Source organism: Macrotis lagotis, chromosome 3 (genome assembly GCF_037893015.1).
Source record: "Macrotis lagotis isolate mMagLag1 chromosome 3, bilby.v1.9.chrom.fasta, whole genome shotgun sequence".
In the NCBI taxonomy this organism is placed as follows: domain Eukaryota; kingdom Metazoa; phylum Chordata; class Mammalia; order Peramelemorphia; family Peramelidae; genus Macrotis; species Macrotis lagotis.
Window position 1 is genome coordinate 28,555,567 of NC_133660.1, and position 21,935 is coordinate 28,577,501.

The 21,935-nt window shown below is 35.5% G+C and overlaps 1 protein-coding gene across 1 annotated transcript in view; it reads left to right on the forward strand.

The window, feature by feature from the left end:
- Window positions 1-21,935, forward strand: part of FAT4 (FAT atypical cadherin 4) — a 210,511-nt gene that overhangs the window by 184,515 nt on the left and 4,061 nt on the right. Inside the window, exons 12-16 of the mRNA XM_074231539.1 lie at window positions 5,535-5,620; window positions 7,171-7,350; window positions 8,879-9,003; window positions 11,103-11,320; window positions 15,801-16,062. Of these exons, the coding sequence (XP_074087640.1) occupies window positions 5,535-5,620; window positions 7,171-7,350; window positions 8,879-9,003; window positions 11,103-11,320; window positions 15,801-16,062 (871 nt within the window). The remainder of the gene's footprint in view (window positions 1-5,534; window positions 5,621-7,170; window positions 7,351-8,878; window positions 9,004-11,102; window positions 11,321-15,800; window positions 16,063-21,935) is intronic.

Below are 21,935 nucleotides of genomic sequence, written 5' to 3' on the forward strand. Positions count from 1 at the left end.
TAGCATGGAGAATAAACTGGGGGGGGTGGTATGCTAGACAGCATCAGATACTGTAGAAACTCTCCTCTAGACATCCATTTTTTTTATATGCCTTCACAAATCTGAATGAGAAACATTGAATTAATATTATATGCCAGTTGATTTTAGCTCCATCTAAAATAGAAGAGTAAGTTAAACAGACAAGGCACTAGACCTAGAATCAGTAAGACTGGGGTTCAAATCATACCTTAGATCTTTTAGTGTGATTTTAATGAAAGCATTTGGTCTCTAAGATTCCTTCAAACTCTAAATCTACAATTCTCTGATCTGTTTACTTTTTTTGTTTTTTCTTTAGTTTTTGCAAGGCAATGGGGTTAAGTGGCTTACCCAAGGCCACACATCTAGGTAATTATTAAGTGTCTGAGGCCACATTTGAACTCAGGTACTCCTGACTCCAGGGCTGGTGCTCTATCTACTGTGCCACCTAGCTGCCCTCCTGATCTGTTTACTTTCTAAAAAATAGGTCTATTTAAAAATGGAATAGATTGCCTCTGAATCAACAGTTCCATGTCGATGGAAATGTTCAAGTAGACAAATTTGTCAAAGATATTGTAGAAGAGGTCAATTCATTAGGTGAAAGAACAAACTGGATAACTATATGGCCTCTGCAAATCTCGGCTTCCAAGATTCTACAAAATATGTATGTTTGTGGAGGAAGGGAAGGAGGAGAAGAGAAAATCAAAAAAAACCTTCTTACAAGGGCCCACCCTTCCCTTTTCTTTGTCATCTAATGCCAAATGCAGTTTGGCAGTGCAAAATGTGCAAAGATTCTTCCTAGTCTTCAGTATTTTTGGTGTATGCTATTTTTTTTTTCATTTTGTCAAAAAACATAGAAAATAAAGCCCCTACTGGATTTTGCATCTGTCATGTCTTACCACATAGAGGGATTTAGTTGGAAAATGGTAAAGTCATTAACTTTTCAGGTTTGAAATATTGCAGTAACAGAATAGAAACATCTCAGCTCAAAGAAGTAATTGTAGAGAAATGCTAGCCTAAGAAGAAGAAATATTTGGCTGTAAAAATGAAATTATAAGAACTTTGATTCAAATAGAACATGATCTCAAATATCCATTGCATTGGATGGGAGTATACGCATTGTGCTTTTAAAATGTTACAAAAAAATTAAATTTGGGAAAAAATATGATTATTCAAAGACCTAAAATCAAAAAGGGTAATTTTCCAGGTTTTCTAGCTATGTGTGTTTCTATCCTTTTGACAATATCCTTTTTTTGTTTTCTAAACTTAACAAAAACCATTAAACATGAACACTTTACTATACCAAAAAAATGACAGAAAGGATTATATCTGAAGCTCTGTATTGTTTTTATTTATATAGCTTGCTTTTTTAAGCATATGATACATTCAGTCCATTAATTCCAAAGTCATTCTGCTTTTCTGTTTCCTTCTAAATTTACCTCTCTTCTGTAAATTTTAAAATATTTCATTTTCTTTCTTGTTTTCTTTCTTCATTCCTTCCTCCCTCCACCCATTCCTCCCTCCCTTCCTTCCTTTCGTTATTTCTATCTAACTTAAAATTTTTTTTTCTTTGATATACTTTATCTTTTGTTTCTCTTGGTAAGTATGGTTTCATGTATCCTTATGAACTAACTCCATGAGTGTGTTCTCTAGGCTCTAGAGGATGATGTTCTTAGGAAACATGATGATCTTTCCCAAAAGAGGTATTACCTCTATTTCCTAAAGAGAGAAGTGATTTAAACTTTATATTTCAAAAATAGATTTGTAAAAAAGTGCTTCATCAATCAAAGAGTAGAGTCAATTTAAAAATTTTGAAGAATGAATCATTCTCTCCTAATCCTGATATTGAGAACAAAATGCCACTCATGTTTGGGAAGAACATTAAGTCTTTCAGTACACTAAGGTACCATTTAGAAAATCACTAGGGTACAGTATATCAAAAGGACTTATAGATGAGATCCTGGTGATTTGTCATGGAAATAAAAGTATGGCTATTTACTCCAAATGTTACCAAATACATTATGTTTTGGAAAAGTAGACACATGGATAAAAACCCTTCTGATACATCACATGGACTCAATGGGAGTTTACTTTTTAATATGTCTTGCAAAAAATCATAGACTCAAAGCATAAAGATCCCTTTTAGCTAGTAATTAGGATGTCTACCATTGATTGATTTGATATTTATGAAATCTGAAAAACTGTTTATTTCTTGTGAGACACTACTTTTGCAATTCTCCAGTTTCTAAATAAAGTCAATATATATTTATTAAGCATCGGCTTTGGGCCTAGTATTTTGTTAAACCCAGGGAACATAAAATGATAAAACACAGTTCCTGCCCTGCAGGAGTTAAAAATCTGAAGTAGATGGGAAGCACCTAAAACAGCTTGGGGAAAAAAGGGATTATTGCCAACAGACACAATAATAAACATGGATCATAGGCTCTAGGGTTGGAAGATACTTTAGATGTCATTGTGTCTGCCTTCCTTATATTACAGCTGGAAAAAATGAGAATTATGGCTCACCCCAAATCACACAATAGTAAGGGTGGGATTTGAAAACAGATGCTTTTTCTCCAGTTTCAGTGCTTCTCTTGCTAAACTGTAAGAGCCAGAAGATCTAGATTCTAGTTTCACCACCAACTTGATCTATGACCCTGAGTAGACAGGTCATTTCAAGACCTGTTATACAGGTCTGAGAGAATAAAAGGTGCCCATAGATATAAAAAAAGTTTGAAAAGTCAGAAGTACTACATAATCAGACTGCTGAAAGAGAATCTCTTAGTCTTTTGATAACTTACCTGTTTGGACCCTAAGTTTGAATTCCCCCCAAACTTTACTTTTCCACCTATTCAGCTCAGTTTGCCAAGTATTTATTTAATAAGTATTTAACAACTTAAGTTAAACAATATTCATTAAAAAATAAAAGACCTGGGGTGGCTAGGTGGCATAGTGGATAAAACACCGGCCTTGGAGTCAGGAGTACCTGGGTCTCAGACATTTAATAATTACCTAACTGTGTGGCCTTGGGCAAGCCACTTAACCCCATTTGCCTTGAAAAAAACCTAAAAGATAAAAAAATAAAAAAAGACCTACTGTGCTAAATATTAAGCATACAAATACATTTTACAACTAATGGAATGAAAACTTGAAATCAGGGACTGATGTCTTTCTATTCTAAGCAGTTAACTGTTCATTGAACATAGAAAATACTAATGGTTTATCCAACTGGAGTAAATCAAATGTCAATGTGACTTACAAAAATAATGGAATAGATTTAAACTAAGGAAATATGTATAAGTAGTTCATATTATAACTCCCTATATAAAATTACCTTTTTTAATTAAAGATTTTATTTATTTTGAGTGTATACTTTTTCCCCTAATCTTACTTCCTTCCCCCCTACCCCCCCCCACAGAAGGGAATTTGCCAGTCTTTACATTGTTTCCATGTTGTACATTGATCCAAATTGAGTGTGATGAGAGAGAAATTACATCCTTAAGGAAGAAACATAAAGTATAAAAGATAACAAGATCAGACAATAAGATATCAGTTTTTTTCCCCCTAAACTGAAGGAAATAATTCTTGGAGTTTATTCAAACTCCATGGATACAGATGGTATTCTCCATTGCAGACAGCTCAAAATTGTCCCTGATTGTTGCACTGATGGAATGATCAAGTCCATCATGGTTGAGCATCACCCCCATTGCTATTAGGGTGCACAAAGTTTTTCTGGTTCTGCTCATCTCACTCAGCATCAGTTCATGCAAATCCCTCCAGGCTTCCCTGAATTCCCATCCCTCCTGGTTTCTTATAGAACAATAGTATTCCATAATATACATAGATCACAGTTTGCTAAGCCATTCCCCAATTGAAGGACATTTACTTGATTTCCAATTCTTTGACACCACGAACAGGGCTGCTATGAATATTTGTGTACAAGTGGTGTTTTTACCCTTTTTCATCATCTCTTCAGGGTATAGACCCAGTAGTGGTATTGCTGGATCAAAGGGTATGCACATTTTTGTGGCCCTTTGGGCATAGTTCCAAATTTCTCTCCAGAAAGGTTGGATGAGTTCACAGCTCCACCAACAATGTATTAGTGTCCCAGATTTCCCACGACCCTTCCAACAATGATCATTATTCTTTCTGGTAATATTGGCCAGTCTGAAAGGTATGAGGTGGTACCTCAGAGAAACTTTAATTTGCATTTCTCTAATAAGTAATGATTTAGAGCAATTTTTCATATGACTATGGATTGCTTTGATCTGTAAATTGCCTTTGCATATCCTTTGGCCATTTGTCAATTGGGAATGGATTTTTTTTTTAAATATGACTCAGTTCTTTTAGGGAAAAATGAGTAACATATATTCAAAGTGATCAAATAAATGCCTTTTTTATCTATTCTATCTTAATATAGTGAAAGTTTCACAAGTTTTATAAGATATTACAGTGACATTCCTTTGCCCTTTCAAGGAATTTTTAAAGGGAGGATAATTCCACTTTCATGGAAAAGCAGATTAAAAAACCTACTGCTCATACCACTACTGGGTCTATACCCTGAAGAGATGAAGAAAAAGGGTAAAAACATTACTTGTACAAAAATATTCATAGCAGCCCTGTTCGTGGTGGCAAAGAATTGGAAATCCAATAAATGTCCTTCAATTGGGGAATGGCTTAGCAAACTGTGGTATATGTATGTCATGGAACACTATTGTTCTATTAGAAACCAGGAGGGATGGGATTTCAGGGAAGCCTGGAGGGATTTGCATGAACTGATGCTGAGTGAGATGAGTAGAACCAGAAAAATACTGTACACCCTAACAGCAACATGGGAGTGATGTTCAACCTTGAAGGACTTGCTCATTCTATCAGTGCAACAATTGGGAACAATTTTGGGCTGTCTGCAAAGGAGAGTGCCATCTGTATCCAGATAAGGAGCTGTGGAGTTTGAACAAAGTGCAAGGACTATTCCCTTTAATTTAGGGAAAAAACAGACAACTTATTATCTGATCTTGTTACCTCTTAGACTTCTCTTCCTTAAGGATATGATTTCTCTCTCATCACACCCAATTTGGATCAATGTACAACATGGAAACAAAGTAAAGACTGACTGAGTGCTTTCCGTGGGGGGGGGGGGGGAGGGAAGCAAGATTGGGAGGAAAATTGTAAAACTCAGATAATATCTTTAATAAAAATAAATTTAAAAAAACCTACTGCTCTCCATTTCCATAGACACCACTAAAGAAGAAATGAGATTGTGTGCTTTTGGGTTTACAATTATGTTGAGTCATGTTAGAATGAAAGTATGTTCTTGTTTGGTCACACCTAATTATAGCTACCCAGTTATACTTACAACACGGAGAGGTAGTTATGACTACTTGTTATATCCACATCACATACAGACACTTATATCTACATCAGGTATCTCTACAGTGATCAAATCTCTGGATTCTCTGACTATCATCATGACCTGACAATCATCAGAGAATTAATTTCTTCCTACCTTTTCTTTGTAGGCAGCATCCCTAACTGTAGATTCCTGCTCTGAAGACCAAGAACCAGGCTACTGCACCGTCAGTACAATGGCTGTCTCAGATGACTGGTGGGGTGATTTTTATTATCTTTTTCTTAGTTTTTGATATTGTTAGAAGAAAATCTCTAATTTTCATATAAATGGTTGCCTCAATTAGCATCAAAAGCCACTTGACATTTATTTATCATCCTACTTCATATTTGGCCAGAGGCAGTATTATAGAAAATGGTAGCAGTGGAAGATATGATTCCTGTGAGCAGAAATGTTATGAACATATTTAATGTAATCAGTGAAAAAGAAAGCATGTAAAAATTGAGAAACAAAAAAAGGAAGTTAGAGAAGAGTGAGATCAATGAATTGGTGAATGGGAAAAGGTCCATGAAGGATATAGATTTTGAGATTTCTCTAAGGATGGATAAGATTTCAATTGCTTTTTATGGTTTCATTGTAGCAGTGGACAGTGTGCTACAGTCAAAAGCTATATTTTGTTCTAGTAGACTTAATTACCTGTTGCCTCCTCCATTGGAATGGGAATCTTTGGAAGATTATCTTTTTTCCCCTTTATTAGTATTTCCAGAGTCAGGCACATTGTCAAGGCTTTATAAATGTCTGTAAATGAACAGACTTTGGTGTTAGAATAATTGAGAGCAAATTCTGCTTCTAACACTACTTGTCTTCCCTGGACTTTTCTTTCCTTATCTATACAATGAGAAGGTTGTAAAAGATGGCCTTGGAGACTCCCTTGTAGATCAAAATTGATTAAACTGTGTTTGCTGATGACAATTGGAGTCTAATGACTAGACAGCTGACATCAGAGCCTGGATGACCTGGGTTCAAGTCTTAGCTATGACCCATACTGACTCTGTGACCCTGGGCAAATCATTTCTATTAAACACAGAGAATTCCTGCAGGCCTTTGGAGGTTGAGTGATGTGCTCAAATCAGTATGTGAATAGCTTGATTGTACACATTTGATTTTGGAGTTTGGGGTTTTTTTTTTGTTTTTTCCAAGGCAATGGGGTTAAGTGACATGCCAAAGGTCAGACAACTAGTAATTATCAAGTATATGAGGTTGGATTTGAACTCAGGTCCTCCTGACTCTAGGATAGGATCAGTGCTCCTTCCTGAGTCACCTTGCTACCCCTACGTATTTGTTTGCTTATTACTTCCTCTTTCAGAATGTGAGTTCCTTGAGGGCAGTGACAATCTCTTGTCTTTTTTTTGTATCCTTATCCCTCTCTATAGTGACTAGAACATAGAAGTTGCTTAATAAGTATTTATTGACCTACTAACCGACTGACCAAATGACATCAATATATGTTAAGAGCTCTGCAAACCCTAAAGTGCTATTTCAATGTTAGCTATTATTATAATCATAAAATTATATTATTATTATTATTATTTAAACATCAACCACAATTAGAAAATATTGGCAAACTGTAACACTCTAATGAATCATTTTGGTCAGGATGTTGCACACTCAGACCCAAAGTGACTATAAAATATAATGAAACAATATAGAAAAAAAATTCACACACGCTCTTTTCATAAGCTGCTTATTCTGTCTCCATTGACTGAGGGAGCACTTAGAATCCATTGCATTTTCTTTCCCTTGTTTAGGACTCTTGATGTGCAGCCAAACAGAGTTACGGTTGGTGGCATCAGGTCTCTGGAGCCAGTGCTTCAAAGGAGAGGACAAGTGGAAAGCTATGATTTTGTTGGTTGCATAATGGAGTTTGCCATTAATGGACGTCCCCTGGAACCGAGTCAAGCACTGGCAGCTCATGGGATTCTTGATCGGTATGCCAGCTATATTTCTAGTTGCTAGAAAGAGAAATAAATTGCAGAAATTATGATTGTATTCAATTATACACAAAAAAGAAACATTGTATTTGTATGTTGGGGACACATATTCAACCATAGTCATAAATGATATCTCTGACTTATTGTAAGTAATGGCATACTTCATCCCCCTCCACTTAATAGTATTTTATTTTTTCCCAATTACTTGCAAAGATAGTTTTCAGCATTCCTTTGTTATTAGATTATGAGCTCCAAATTTTTCTCCCTCCCTCTTTTCTCTTTCCCTTACCCAAGACAACAAGCAATCTGATATAAGCAATATGTCTGTAATATCTCCACATTAGTCATGTAGTGAAAGGAGAATCAAAACAAAAAGGAAAAATTATGAGAAAGAAAAAAGGGGGAAATATTATGCGTTGATCTGCATTCAAATTCCATAGATTTTTCTCTGAATATGAATATAATATTTTCTATCTTGAATCTTTTGAACATGTCTTAGATCACTGTTTTGCTGAGATGAACTAAATCTATCACAGTTGATGATTGCACAGTGCTGTTACTATGGTTCTTCCCACTTCATTTTTCTGACATGCATCTGCTCATCATTTCTTATAATACAATAGCATTCCATTATATTCATACAACCTTTTCAGCCATTCTCCAATTTAAAAGCATCCCCTCAATTTCCAATTCTTTGCCACCTCAAAAAGAGTTACTATAAATATTTTTATAAATATAGGTCTTTCCACCTTTTTTGTGATCTCTTGGATACAGATCTAGTAATGATATTGTTGGATCAAGGGGAATGCTATCCAGAATTGTTAGATCAGTTCACAACTTCACCAAAAATGCATTAATGTTACAATTTTTCATACATTTTCTCCAACATTTATCATTTTCCTTTTTTTGTCATATTAGGCGATCTATAGGTGTAAAGTAGTACCTCAGAATTGTTTTAATTTGTGTTTTTCTAATCCATAGTGACTTAGAGTATTATTAATATGACTGTAGATTGTTTCATTTTCTTCATATGAAAACTGCCTATTGTGACAAGAGTCCAAGACTCCCTTCATCAAATGTGTCTTTTGCAATTATCCAACTTAGTATTACCCTCTTACATATACCTAGGATCAGTAATCATGAAACCACAATTTCCATTCACTGGTTCCTGTATTTTCTCTGCCTCAGTTTTCTCAAATGTAAAATGATCTAGAGAAGCAAATGGCAAACCACTCTAGTATCTCTGACATGATCTCCAAATGGGATCATGAAGAATCAAATACATATAAAATGACTGATCAACAGCACTAACAAAATTTCTGGGAATTAATTTGAAATTCCAGTGTTTCTTGATGTTATTTTAAAATACACTTTGAATTTATTCTAAGGAAGAATATATGTGTGACTTCCCAATCTACTTAGTAAAATCTGAGGAGAAATTTTGCCTGTGAATTTATTTCTTTGTTGAAATGGTGAAACAAGACTGGTCTCTTGGTCCTGAGATTCTATTTTCGCTTTATTTTAGGTGCCCTAGACTGGAAGGAGCTTGTGCCAACAGCCCATGCCAACATGGAGGCATATGCACAGACCACTGGTCATGGCAACAGTGCCAATGCAAAGAAGGATTAATCGGGAAATATTGTGAGAAATGTATGTATGGCAAGGTCTTTGCATATCTTCCCCAGTTTTTGATTAATTATAACAAACCAGATTAAGACATAATCAGGACTCTACTTTTGGTTATACACTTAATTAGAGAGTTAAATTCAATAAATGACTTTTTTTCCTATAGGATAATAATTAGTTTTTAAACCATATATCTTTTTAGGCAAGTAAAATATTAGTGCTTTTAAGACTCATGAATAAACTGATGAGAAGAGTATAATGGATAATGAGTACTGGAGCTGGAGCCGGAATAAATGAGGAGGAAATCCAGCCTCTGACACTTTCTATAACTCTGACCCTGAGCAAATCATGGACCCTTCCAGAGTCTCAGGCACTAGTTATAGTAGGTTGTCCTGGACTTTGGTGGAAAGATTGCTCAAACTGAGCGTTCCAAAAGGAAATTGAGTACTTAGCTTACATTTCAGGTCTGGTGGGAAATTCTATAAATGAGAACATTAGCATTTAATTCATAATGTCATCAGAAGGGCATGTATTACTAATTTATAAATATTGTGATAATGGTTTTAAAAATTGCCTTTTCAGTAATTTGGCAGTGGACCTATTTTTCAGGTCCAGGATATTATCATGATTATTCTTTCAAAGCCATTTAATTAAATTTAAGATAATTTCTTTGCATTCTCAAACCCCCAAACCTCATTCATCGCTACTTACTAGAGTTGGGAGAGAGGATGGGGCTATCACAGATGACTAATGTTACATCTAAATCGCTAATCGGGGCGGCTAGGTGGTGTAGTGGATAAAGCACCGGCCTTGGAGTCAGGAGTACCCGGGTTCAAATCCTGCCTCAGACACTTAATAATTACCTAACTGTGTGGCCTTGGGCAAGCCACTTAACCCCATCTGCCTTGCAAAAACTAAAATAAATAAAATAAATGAATAATAAATCGCTAATCACTGATGATTAAATCAGCACAGTTATTCCACCAGGAGGGGAAGTTGGTAAGTCATGCAAAAAAACAAAGAGAAATCCCTTGATAAAATAACAGTCATCAAGTGCCTTGAGTTATGACAGGTGTGATTAGGCTTAATTATTTAGGATAGAATATCCTAATAGAAGGCATTTATTGAACATATTGTAGACGGCATAGTTGATAGAATGTAGTGCTTAGAATTCAAATCTTGCCTTAGATACTTACTAGCTGTGTGACCCTGGGCAAGTCCCTTAACCATACTTACATCAATATCCTCATTTATAAAATGAACTGGAGAAGAAAATGGCAAACCAATATCTTTGCCAAGAAAATCCCAAACAGGGTCACAAAAAATCAGACAATACCAAAAAACAACCATGCAACTATCTTGAAAGGGAAGATGAGCTAGAACAAAAACAAAAAAACCCAATCAGTCTTCCATGCCTAAGCACTTTTTGAGTGCAGCCATTATACAAGAGTCTGATTTTCATCTTCCAATTTATGTCTTGATCATTGTTAGGAACATTGTCTATTATTTCCTTGGATACCTTATTTCACAATATATAGATATTTTGAGACTACATAATGTACATACCTGGAGGATCCCTGCTGATATAGGTAGTGGGGAGAATGAAAGTATTTGCTCAGATATCTCTCTGTGCATACTTTAAACAGATGGGAATCTATCAAGAGCTACCAAACTACATTAAGTATGAAACCACATGTCAAGCTGGGGCATTCAAAAATGTTCATAAATCATGGGGCAGGTCAGTTTAATCACTACTGATTCCCAACAGGTGGTTACCTCTTCAAATGCCAGTGATTTATCTCTGGAATTATTTAAATGACTGTCTCACCAATGAATGATGACCCTTGTAAAGTGTTTTTCATTACAAAGCATAGAAACTAATTCAAGAATTTGTATCAACACAAAGCTACAGGTGGAAAAAAAAGTTGTTTGGGGTTTTTTCGGAGATTTTTTGTTCCACTGCCATTCGACATCAAGTTCTATTATTGTTTTGTTCTTTTTCGAAAACTGTCAATTTGGCAGATTCCTTAACTGTAAGATGAAAGGTTTGGACTCCAAGACCTTTCTTAGGAGTTTTCAACTAAAGGAAAAATTCACCTCATTTTCCATTCTTCTACCTTCAGCAATGACACCTGACACAGCACTGTCTCTGGAGGGCAAAGGACGACTGGACTACCATATGAGCCAGAGTCGAAAGTGGGACTATTTGTTAAAACAGAGCATCCGAGGGGATATTATGGAGCCTTTTGGGGTCAACAGCCTCGAAGTGAAATTTAGAACTAGAAGTGAAAATGGGATTTTAATTCACATCCAGGAGAGCAGCAATTACACTACTGTGAAGGTAAGACTAAATAGTCAATGTGGACTTTATTTGATGGGACTATTTGCAATGTCATGGTTTAAATCATTTTACTCATAATTTCTCCCCCCCCCCTTTTTTTTTACAAGCCATTAAAGCTTAGATGAATGTTGGGCACTGGTCCAATTCATCTGTCTTCTCTATTCCCCAGACATGCATTTCAGTAACAAAGTGTAATAAAGGTCTGAAAGACTAAGTTTTTAAATGTTATTTGAAATGAGGAAAAATGACTTCTGTTAGGTTGTCATAAGTGCTTTGTTTTCTCTTTGTCTATTTTATAAAATAAGTTTATATTCCCTTTTTTCCATGCTATATTCTCCACCCCCCTTTCCCAGAATGAGTACCTATGAATTGGGGATATAGGGAGGGGGGAGGATAAGAAGATGAAGGGGAGGGATATTTCTTTCATGCTCAACTATATGTTTATTGCTCAGCTGAAGGAAAATAGGCACATTTATTATTTGTTTTCACTTTTTGTTCATTAGAATGAAACCTCATGTTATCATTGAGTTAAAGTTAGATCTTACATTTTAATTTTTTTCAAATTTATGATTAAATCAAGTTTTCTAAAAAGTTACCCAGATCTCTAACAAGAATACTCTATAGAAATTACTTTTCACGAAGAATTCAATGCTTGCAACGATTTCATTTGTTTTCCTTATATTGCTAGAGGTAGTAACTAATTTGGCAACGCCTTGTTTTGGACAATGAATTGCAATGTTTCTTTAATTTCCACTTTTTTTTAAGTCACCCACAAGGAATACTTTTCGTCTAGAAGACCATTAGCTTCCTTGCTCAGCTACTCCAACCTGGTTTCCATATAATGTAATTTTATAGAGAAAACATATTCCTAGGCTCTTTTATAGGTCATGGATCCTGTAAATTCTGAGGAAGAGCCCAGTTATTTTGGGTTCTATTTCTCCTTTGAGAAAAATGATTGTGAGGACACTGAAAGATTCATGAACAAAGGTGTGGGGTCGGGGGTGGAAGGGGTTGTGATATTGCTGATGTGATTTGGTTTATATGACAGGAGTAGACCTAAATAAAATTCCAAAAATTCCATCCAAATTCTGCAAAATCTTAACTTCACTAAGTTTTTCCCTCTAGAAGTGAAATAAAGAAGTTTCTTCTCAGACTTTTTTATATTGATTTGGAAAGGTTAAATATAAAATGGGGACGATTATAAATCTCTTTACCAGGCAGAGCAAACAGCAAATAATTTAAAATGATTTATAAACAAAACCAAAAGGCCACAAATTTTATCACCCTCATAATGCTTGTTACCTGATTCCTTGCCAAAAAAATACTAGTGACAATTACCTATTTTGGAAGAAGGGGAGACAACTAAACTGGGAATCAGGAGACTTGGGGTTTTTCTTGCTTATGCCCCAAGCTAGCTATTTAACCATACACAAGTTAATTTATCTCTTTAAGCCTCAGTTTCCTCATCTCAAAAATTCAGAATTGTGAAAGATAATTTCTATGCCACCTTTAAAATTATTTAACTCCATTGCTTCTAACTCATGATCTCTGTCCCTAGGGCTCAATTCTAGAATAAAATAATGGATAATTATTAATTATTTAGCCTTTTAATTCCCTGGGAAATTCTCTAAGAACATAAATTAGTGAAATTTGTCAATATACAGTAGTAGGTAAAATGATGACTTCACAAGTCCAAGTAACACAAAATAAATCAAAATTTCATAGTTATTTAAATGGGATATCATGACCTGACATTGTGCTGATTGGTTTTACCAAACCTGAGAATATTGGAGTCTTCTGAAAGAGATGACTAGACACTCCAAAGAGTCAGATTATACAAATAGGAAAAAGAAAGTAGATGAAGAATTTCTATTCTTCTTTGAAGAATTGTCATCAATACAACAATGATGGTAGATGGGAAAAAATAAGGAATAAGCAAACAACAGGAATAAAGGATGTCATTAAAATGGTCAGTTAAAATTATATCGTATTTGTCTCTTGATGGGGATAATGAATAGGAGGTAGACAACTAAAGCGATCCACAGATATCCTTATAATACCCAGAGAAAACAAAGTAAGACCTCAGAACATTCAGTGCATAGTCTTATGAAAGGACATTAAAAACAAGTCACATCAGGTGGATGGACATGAATGCTAGCTACTTGCATCACCGGAGGAAATATATGGGATCAAAAATTCTTTTAAGTATTTTGTGTCTCTGTTGTTGAATGTGAAAGTAAAGACCTGAATTCAAATGTTGCCCAGACACTAGCTATGAGATCCTGAGAAAGTCACTTAGTTTTTCTCATCCTAAATTTTCTCAGTTATGAAATAGAAATGATAATAAGAGTTCATCCCCCACAATGTCCTTAGCATAAGTAATGTATGTGGACTTAAAATGCTCTAGAGCGGGGCAGCTAGGTCAAGCAGTGGATAGAGCACCGGCCCTGGAGTCAGGAGGACCTGAGTTCAAATCTGGCCTCAGACACTTAATAATTACCTAGCTGTGTGGCCTTGGGCAAGCCACTTAACCCCATTGCCTTGCAGAAACCTTAAAAAATGCTCTAGAAATATATCTATTATTATTACATATATTACCTCATTGGATACTCACAACTCAATGAAGTAGCTATTATTTTCATCTACATTTTGCAGATAAAGAAATAGAGAAAGTGTCTGAGTTAGAATTTAATTCCGGTTCATGCTATTTCTAAGTCTAGTACCATATCTATTCCACTGACTGCTCATTTAGCAATGGAGTAGGACAGACCATACAATCTTAGCCGCTGTTTTGTTTGAGGCCTTGAACACTGAATGCTATTGGCAAAGAAGAAGATTATGTAAATCTGTTGCTCTCTGCAGTGTAGAAGTGGAGAGTTTTTGTTTTTATTTTTTCTTTAATGATGCCATAGATTTATTGGACACTGTTCCCAAGAAATAGCTATTAATTACATTATAATTCTAACACATGATTCAGTTGCATGAAAAAAATAATGACAGGTCTGAGTGGCAAAATATATGTCTATATCTTTCCATTCCTGTCATTTGAGTAGCTGTTCCCCGAGTTCTACCTTTGTGCCAAGACATCAACACTGTCTGGCAGTTATGATGGAATTACGTTCTTGGAACTCTGCCCTTCCTCCTGTATCCTGCCCAGAGCCCTGAGCTGGCCCTCGAAACTGGAGCAGGACCATCCTGCAATCCAGGCCTCCAAAAGGCAAAGTGTGACCAGCTCCATAGAGTGCTCCAAGAAATTGGAAAACTCAGACCGCCTTAATGCTTTTCCAGACTTGTTATTAAAAATTCACCATTTGCATATCGAATTTTCCACATTTCAGCAAAGTATATAAATAAACCGCATGCTTTAGTCAGCCTAAAATTCCCAAATAGAGAAACAGCATGCTATAGTGGAAGATGCCTAGGATTGGGGGTCAAAATACTGGAGTTTGACTCTTAGGACCACCCATTACTGGCTGCACATGAAATTGGATAATAGCCTCTTGGAATCTCATTTTTCAAGTAAAGATTGAACAGTCACTTGTTGAATATTTCATTGTGGGGATCTTTGTTGTGTATTTTCAGGCCGTTTTCCACAATTCTACCAAAGCAATTTCCTTTAGGTGCAGAGTGACCATGTCCCTCCCTTACTCAATAACCTCCAGGGATTCCTTATTACCTCTATCATCAGTTCTATACTCTTCAGTTTGGCTTTTTAAAATCCCTCACAACTTGACTCGAACCCATCTTTCCAACCTTTATGAATATTACTCCCTTTCCTACATTCTTTGATCCACCTTGGCTATTCACAACAAGGATTGTATTACAAGAAGGTACATGGCATAGTAAGACAAAATTTGCCAGTTCTATTGTCCGTGTTATCAACAATATTGTGAGTTGATCAACCTTAATGGTTGCAGCTACTCTCAGCAGTTCGGAGAGCCAGGACAAACCTAGGAGATGGTGTATGGATGATGCTATTCCCATCCAAAGGAAGAAAAACAAAACAAAACCAAAAAAAAAGCTTATGGAATCTGAATGAACATTACATTCACTTCTTAAAAATTTCTCTTTCCTTTCTCATGGTTTTCTTTCTTTTTGCTTAATTCTAATTCCTCATTCAGAAAATGACTAATATGCTAACATGTGAAACACATATATAATATTCACCAGACTATTCACCGCTGAGGGGAAGTGGGTGGGAAGGGAGGGTGGAGGGAAATTACGTAACTTCAAAATACACATATGCCTGTAGGTGAATGATTTTCAACATGATATAAAATTGGAAAAATGAGATAAAATATCAATTGGAAAAAATTTTTTAAAAACATCTTCCAGTTCTTCCATGAGCTATAAACTTAATACAAGTGGAATACTTTAATGACTTATATGATTGTTTTTTTCCTTTATTTCTGGGTATTTGTTAAAGATAGATGCTGTTTTTTAAACACAGAGCTCATCCAGTGCCCAATATGTTTTACAGATAAGGAGTGGAAAAATTCATTTTACATCTGATGCTGGAGTTTCTGGGAAAGTTGAGAGACATATCCCTGAGCTTTATGTTGCTGATGGCCACTGGCATTCCCTCCTGTTGGGAAAAAATGGGTCTTCCACCATTTTGTCTATAGACAGAATATATAGTCGGGATATCCTGCACCCCACACAGGATTTTGGTGGAATTGATGTGCTTACCATTTCTCTTGGTGGCATTCCACCCAACCAAGCCCCTCGGAACATGGATACAGGTAAGAGCACCTATTTAACCAAATTAATGGCACAAGGGATACAATAGAAATGATGCTGGACTCAGATGCAGAGAACACTGTCCTTTACTAGCAATGTGGCTTTAGACAGATTGCTTCATCTCCCTCAGTTTGCTGATATGTAAAATGGTGTTAGGCTAAATGAAGCTAAGGTCCCCTCAAAATCTAAATCTATGTTCCAACCTCCCCCCAAAAGGAATACTTTAAATAGTAGTAATTTGATAACTAGGTAAATTTGAATTTAAAAAACAGATATAATTAAATAAATTAGAAGGGAAAATCCATAGCAAGATGTGTCTCTTCTTAAAAAGTACCAGGACTTCTACACAATATTAACTTTATCTTCTCTGAGACCATCAGCCCTGCACCAAATATTTTATCAGAGCCTACAGTTGACTTTTTTTTAATAATAAATGTGTCATTTTTAAAATTCTAAAAATCAGAAAATATAACAACACAAACCATTACTCTCACTTCTTAAAAACTATTTTGATAGCTCTCATGTAAGTTCTCTCAAGCTGAAAAGAATTTGTGTGGACCCGGTAGCAAGTCTGAGCATCTTTTTTGAAGGGCATGCCCTTCTTACCAGAAGGTTGGCCTTTGAATACAACAGTTCATGAAGTCAAGACAGCTGAAGAAAAGAGTCTGTGATCTTCATCAGTGAAGTGAATATTCATCTTGATAAAAACAGAGATCCTGGCAGGAGTGAACCCCACTTTTGCCAAAATAAAAAAAAGAATAATACCTTAAACAGATTAGAGGTATATAGACATATATTATAAACAATACTATGAGATAAAAGTTATTATTTTCTTTTGACAGAGGAGGAAACTGGAATTGAGAGAGGAAGTCAAGTGACTTACGCAGGATCACACAGCTACTAAGTGTGTAAGGAAGCATTTGAACCCAGGTCTTGCTAGACATTGGGCAAACCATTTGACTACGGCTTTAGATTATTCATCTGTAAAGAATTAGGAGTAAATAAGCTGACCATTAATAGATAGAATAACTTCCTCTTCTTAGTTCATTCCACTGTTCTATGCTGGATGAGTCTATTAATCTACTATTGTTCTTCAATATTCCAATACTTCATTATGAGGAAGAATACTGATCCTTCTTTAAGTTTCCTTACCTAATTTGGAATGAATTTTAAATAAACATTTTAAATAAGCAATTTAATTTTAAATAAATATGTATCTATAATTTATGTGCTTGAGGATTTAATATGTGAAGGATCAATTCAACATGTGAAGGGTCAATCCTATCTCATGTTTCTTTGAGAATGTCCATAAATAATTTGAAGCATAAAGCACTAGTATTTGAAGGTTTTGCATTATCTATGTGAAATCAAAAGAACTGACAACAGAGTAGTCATACCTTTGTAGCAGAATTGATTCTTTCTATGACAGAAAGAAACAAAAGGAAAAAGAAAACTTAAAAATAGCAAAAGCGATTTGGCATCTCACACTCTGCAATAGAAATCATCCATCCTCTTTAAAAAGTAGTGAATAATTTTTTAAATAGATAAAATAAATATTCATTTTTTTCAAATAAATATTGGCTTCTATTCTGAGATGTAACTGAGTAAAGAGAGTAGGCTTGATCCAAAGGACCAGAATTGAGTGGGTGCATACCTTCCAGTCCATAGAAACAAATAAATTAACATATAATTAGCAAAAAACTTTAGCTAAAATAGGAAACTTTCTATACCTGATGATTTTAACCAATATAATCTCCCCAACTTATCCCAACACCACCCCACTCCTGGCTAAATTGAGGGCATTATTTAATCTGCTTTTCTTGGACACTAAAATGTCTTTATAAAATAGCATAGTGTAATGACTAATGTGTTAGAGTTCTGAAATCCAGAATTCAAATTCTTCCCTAGGAGTAATTAAGAATGAAAACCCTTCCTCAGTCTTACTTTTCTTATCTGTAAAATTAAAGGGACCATGGTAGTCATTCTCTCAAGTTCCTTCAGCCCCAGCTCTATGCACCCATGATGACTCTGAATCTATGCTTTAATTTTCTTTAAAAAAAAACACTTGGAAAACGGTTTTAATGATGTTTACAACAGAAATGAACTGTACAGGGGTGGCTAGGTGGCACAGTGAATAGAGCATAGGACTTGGAGTCAGGAGTACCTGGGTTCAAATCCAACCTCAGATACTCAGACACCTAGCCGTGTGGCCTTGGGCAAGCCACTTAACCCCATTGCCTTGAAAAATCTAAAAAAAAAAAAGAACTGTACAGTTACAGCAAGTTATATATAAAATTACAGTAGACAAATGCATCTACACAAAATCTACCATTTCATTCTGATTCACTGTCATCTATAGAATCTCTCCAGGCCCACAGTCCCCTGTAGGTAGCCCCAAGGTTATGCTGTTAATTTTCATATGAGCTTACTTGTTTTGTTGAATCATGAAAGAAGTCCTCTGACAGTATATTGCAAACCTTCATATCCCCTCAGGCACTATTCAACCCCCCTATCACTCATATTTATCTAAATTAAGGTTCATTAGGGAGTTGAATGACTTCCTTTTGGAAATAAGTCGGCAGCATGAAGTCACTGAGATTTATTTACCATTACATTATGGTTCTGTCCAAGAAAGAGGTCCAAGATCTTAAAAAATGGTTTTAGGACCCCAAGGCCCCTTGATTACTATTTAACCCATTTATAAGTGAGAAAAACTGAGACCCAAAAAGATTGTGATCCCCAAGGTCACACAAGTAACAGTTACCAAGTGGCAAGATTCAAATCGTAGTTTTCTGATTACCAAGCCAGAAGTTTTTCCAATAAACCCCCTCTCACCTCAACAACCATTTTTAGGGCAGAGGATCAATGTCTTTTTATGCTCACACTCAAAATATGTTTTTGTCTTCGTCATAATACCAGATTAAAGCATTAAAATACTTATCTTAATCCTTAAACACTCACAAAAGAAATACTTAAATACAAAAAATGTGTTTCAAAATTATACTGCATACTGACTCAATTATGTACAAAAGTCATCATGTATTTTCTTTTAAAAGAGACACATTTAGCATAAACAGGAACAGACAAATAAGCAGAAAAGAGAAAATTACTTCCAATAAAATTTACACTCTATTTTCTATAAAAAGGAATATTAATATGAACCACAATAAAAATGCATAATCCTTAATTATTTTTGCAAAATTTTGAGTATTGTCTTACATTATGCAGTCTAACATTTACAGCAAAGAAGACCTGAAACTGATTATGTATCACTTTGAATGTTTAAATCAAAGGAATCATAAGAAAAAGAAATAATAATGTTTCTAATTTTAGGGTAAAATGGTGAAGTTAGGGCAGCTAAGTGGTGTAGTGGATAAAGCACCGGCCCTGGAGTCAGGAGTACCTGGGTTCAAATCCAGTCTCAGACACTTAATAATTACCTAGCTGTGGGGCCTTGGGCAAGCCACTTGACCCTGTTTGCCTTGCAAAAACCTAAAAAAAAATGGTGAAGAGTCTGGATTAGAAGTGACAGTTAAATTCTACTCGTTTATGCTACCAAGATTAATGTCATTTTAGGACTGGTCTTATTTTCATTCATAAAACGAAGAGACTGGATCAAATTGAGAGTTTCCAACAGCTATGGCTTCCATCAGTCAATATTCAATACATTATTTATCTGCCATGAACCAGAAACTCCAAACACTGAGAGGACAAAGAGAGTCAAAAGACAGATCCTGTCCTCAAGAACCTCCCAATCTAACAGAGGGAACAACATTCAGAGCTATTGTAAGAGGTTCAGGAATTGAGAAATAAGGCAGCAGATCATTTAAAAACTAATTCAGTTCAATAATAAGAGCTAGAATTTATATAGCTTTAAGGTTTACAAAGAACTTTATAAATATTTTCTCATTTGATGAACATACCAACCCTGAAGGCACAGTTTTTTATCAATTTTACATTTGAGGAAACCAAAGCAGGATAAAATAACTAAAATCTGGATTTAAACTAACTTGTTTTTCACTCTAGTCCAAATCCTCTAGATGCCAGTCAGTCTCTCTCTCCTCTCTCTCTCTCTCTCTCTAATTTTCTTTCTCCATTGCTGTCTCTGTCTCCATCTGTCTATCTGTCTGACTCTCTGTCTCCATCTCCCTCCCTCACATGAAATGTGTACAAGTTAAAACAAATTAGCTGAATGTGAGTTATAGCTTAGGAGGAAAAATATCGATCCTTCTTTAGGGAATAAGGGTGTTCTGCAAGGGCTCCATATTTAAGAATATAAGATGGTGCTTGAATGAAATCAGGATAAGTGGGACTCTGGGAGAGAGAAATGAGGAGTGAATTCATTACAGATACATAGGATGGCCAGTATAAAAGAAGGGTGATAGGAGAAAAATATCATGTATGGGAAATAGCAAAAGGTCAATTTGCCTAAGGAAGTTATATTCTTTAAAGTTGGAAAGAGAGATGAGAGACACACAAACACACATAAACACCTATAAAGGCAGTGGTCAATATTGGAACTCAGATCTAGCTTTTAGCCCAGTAATCTCCCTTCTATAGAAGACTATTGAAATATTCAGAGAGATAATGTGAACAAGAAAAAGTTTGGTGACGTCATGAGTGAAGAGAAAGGGATGATATATATGAGAGATGTCATGGGAGTAGAGTGAATAGAACTTGGCCACTGATCAGTTTGGGGAACATGATGGAGAATGAAAATTTAAGATACTGTGAGATTGAAATCCTTAGTTTATAGAAGGATGATGATGCTCTCATCAGAAATAGGGGAGTTAGGATGAGGGATGGGTTTAAGGGAAAGATAATACTAAACCTATCACAGGCATGCATTATTAGAGTACTCTGGTAGATAGACCCTGAATCTAGGAAGACCTGGATTCAAGTCCCACTTCTAATATAGATAGGACAGGTGATGCTGGGCAGATCACTTATCCTCTTAGTTCTGTAAAAATCTCTCTAAGATAGAACGTCTTGGATTTTCTGTGTGTCAGTCATTCGTAGTCTAGTGAAGACTCTGGGCATCTACATTCTCAGAACCTTTTTCAGGTGCATAAAATATAAACCATAGAACTACAAAAGCAACCAAAGGTCAGTAAAAATGAAGTAATATTTTTTCCCATCTAAATTCATAGACCCTTGGAAATCTCCCCATGGACTCCCAAGGAGTTCTCCATCACTCCTTATGCCATTGTGCTTGAAAATTATAAATTGCAGATGAGATGCTGACATAGATTAATAGAAGTAGTTTCCTAATTTAGAAGCTATCTATGTCAATGAAATCACAGGTAAATTCCCTATCTCATATTTTTTTGCAATCTTTCATTTCACATATGTAGATTTTATTATAAGCAAGGCACCTAGCTAGAACCTGGAGTCAGAAAAATGTGAGTTTGAATCCAACTTTAGACACTTAGCCAATTCTGTGACTTTGACTAAGTAACTGTTTTCCTCAGTTTTCTCAATTATAAACAGCACTTACTACTGCAGGTTGTTGTGAAGATCAAATGAGATGATATGTGTAAAACTTTTAGCACAAGGCAAGCACATAGAATGTGCTACATAAATGCTAGCTAGCTAGAAGTAGTAGTTATAGTAGTAGTAGTAGTAGTAGTAGTAGTAGTAGTAGAAGCAGTGGTAGTAATAGTAGGAATAATATGAGAAAAAGATCCGTGAAAATCCAAACTAAATGCATAGAAGCTTTTTGTTATTATGTATTTTCTCAGCAAGCAGACATAGTACACAGAAAAAATGGATTCCAAGAAAGTTTTTAACATCAAAAAAATAGCCTCCATCCTCAGAAAGTCTGGGAACCACTGGTCTAAATGATCTCTAAAGACCTTCCAAGTCCAATGTTCTG